This window comes from Mus caroli, chromosome 12 (assembly GCF_900094665.2).
Source record: "Mus caroli chromosome 12, CAROLI_EIJ_v1.1, whole genome shotgun sequence".
In the NCBI taxonomy this organism is placed as follows: Eukaryota; Metazoa; Chordata; class Mammalia; order Rodentia; family Muridae; genus Mus; species Mus caroli.
In genome coordinates this window covers 17,864,286-17,866,631 of record NC_034581.1, presented here as the reverse complement: position 1 = coordinate 17,866,631, position 2,346 = coordinate 17,864,286, and the positions used below count along the sequence as shown (strand labels likewise).

The following is a 2,346-nucleotide window of genomic DNA, read 5'->3' as shown; positions in this document are numbered from 1 at the left end:
TTTTTAATGGGGATCGGGATATTTCTAATTTGTAGCCGAAACAGGAAAATTGTAAGGGTTGCATTTTTAATGTCTTGGGGAATCCAGACCTTTGTCAAGAACAGGAAGATGGAAGAAAGGAAGGCGCTTGTGCAACAAAACGGCCAATTATCTCACCCCTGCCAAGTCCAGCTGCAGCCGCAGCAGCTCGAGAGCTGCAACGCCCCATCTGCAGTGGCTGCTGCTACAGGACACGCGGTCGCAGCCTCGGAGGTCGAAAGCACCTCCGGTCCGGTGCCGCACCCAGGAGTGCCGGGCTGGCGGGGAGGATGAGGGGAGTTGGTAAAAGCATCGCCATGGCAACAGTGACGTCCATTCACCCTGGATCTAATTGGAGGAAACCCCGTGGCCAAAGCCGCAGCCTGCGGGCCAACCGAACCTACCGGAGTCGACCCACCCTCGGAGCCTCGGCTTCGCTTCCCGCCCCGCCCCCTGGGCCCCCTTCCGCGCGCTCGCTTCTCATTGGACAGAGGAGAAGCTGGAGGCGGGACTCCCTGGGGAGGTGCAGCGTTCTATTGGTCGGTGGCGAGCTCGTCGGCTCCGTGCTAGGCTGAGACGGGAGGGTCCTCGGCTAAAGCCCAAAGCAGATCAAAGTGGTGGGACTCGCGTCGCGGCCGCGGAGACTAGAAGGTGAGTGCGGACACAGCTCTGGGACTGCGGCTGCAACTGCTGCCGCAAGATACCGAGGCCGGGGTTGGCGGAGCACGGTCCTCAGATCTGCTAGGCTACCGCGCGCCTGAGGTTCGGGCTGGGACGGGAAGGTGCGGCACCAACGGCCGCTTCCATCTTGGGCCGGGTGGGGCCCGCGCTCCGGCCTTGGGGAGGCGCGGCGGGCGGGCCGGAGGGCGCGGGCGGAAGGCGGCGGTCCCGTAAGAGGCCCGAGGACGCGCGGCCTCGTGCGCCGAGACAAAGCGGGCGTCCGGCTGCATTGTCTGACGCGCTCTCCCCTCGCTCCTTTTTGTCCTCGCCGGCGCCGCCCCGCCCCGCCCCTCGCGGCTCTCAGGAGGACTCCGGATCCGGCTCGGCGCTCGCCCTCGCTCGCCATGGAGAAGACCGAGCTGATCCAGAAGGCCAAGCTGGCCGAGCAGGCCGAGCGCTACGACGACATGGCCACCTGCATGAAAGCCGTGACGGAGCAGGGCGCCGAGCTGTCCAACGAGGAGCGCAACCTGCTGTCGGTGGCCTACAAAAACGTGGTAGGGGGCCGCAGGTCCGCCTGGAGGGTCATCTCGAGCATTGAGCAGAAGACCGACACCTCTGACAAGAAGTTGCAGCTGATCAAGGACTATCGGGAGAAAGTGGAGTCGGAGCTGAGGTCCATCTGCACCACGGTCCTGGTGAGTCGTGAGTCGGCGCCGGCATTAGTGAGGGAGTAGGGCGGCGGGAGCGAGACCCCTTTTGTGTGGGGCTCCCGATGGGGAGAAACCTGTGGGGTAGAGAGTTTGAGCCCCAGGCTTCCTTCATAACTGTTTCAGAGCTTTCTCGGGGGTGGGTAACTCTTATTTTCCCAAGCTCTGGGTTACAAAAACTTGGGGGAGCAGCCGCGTAGGCTTGCACAAGACTGAAAAAGACCTATTTAACCTTGTGCCAGGAGAGTGGTCCTGAGATCTGTAAGTTCTTCCATGTCGTAGAAGGCATGGGGACTTTTACAATAGAGATGCTAGAATTTCCCCAGCCCCCCAAGATTTAGGAATGAAAAATCTAGACATAGTTTTATTTTTCATGTAAGAATATGGTGAGCCTTTCCTTGCTAAAGAGGTGGGGGGGGGAGTTCACTGGATGAAAAATATACAGATAATTTGAAGAATACCATGCTCTGGTCAAATTTCACTATTTAATAGTGTTTCTTTTCTATTTGTTACCTCGCTTAAGTCCGGTGTATGAAAATGAAAGCATTTCTGGTGTGAGTGGGCAAGGAAGGCTTTCCAGGTTTTGCACTGTCCAGTTCCAACCGGGATGTTAACGGGTATGATTCACCCATATTAGAGGGGGCACTTTAAAATCTTGGGTCATTCATTGCCCAGATCTCTTATTCAATAAAGCAAGTTTCTAAAATTTAAATAGCATGCCATAGAGTGTCAGATATTAATGCTGCAAACTGTAACTCCTGTGCACATTGATAGGTAGTTATAGACTGATGATGAAGGAGCTGCTGGGTTTGCTCTTCACATGCCACCTTTATAAGAGGCAGCTGGTAGCTGATAGGCTTGCCCTAGATCTTTTTAGGTGTCTTTTATGCAGGGTTTCATAAGAGAAGGGAAAAAAAGGCTTTTCCCTTCTAGCCTTCATTTCTTTTTTTTTTTTTTT

The 2,346-nt window shown here is 55.9% G+C and overlaps 1 protein-coding gene across 1 annotated transcript in view; it reads left to right on the top strand.

Moving 5' to 3' along the window:
* The first annotated feature begins 560 nt into the window (after positions 1 to 560).
* Ywhaq (tyrosine 3-monooxygenase/tryptophan 5-monooxygenase activation protein theta) overlaps positions 561 to 2,346 on the top strand; it is a 31,246-nt gene continuing 29,460 nt past the window's right edge. The window contains exons 1-2 of the mRNA XM_021179060.2: positions 561 to 669; positions 1,043 to 1,376. Of these exons, the coding sequence (XP_021034719.1) occupies positions 1,083 to 1,376 (294 nt within the window). The 5' untranslated portion in view covers positions 561 to 669; positions 1,043 to 1,082. The remainder of the gene's footprint in view (positions 670 to 1,042; positions 1,377 to 2,346) is intronic.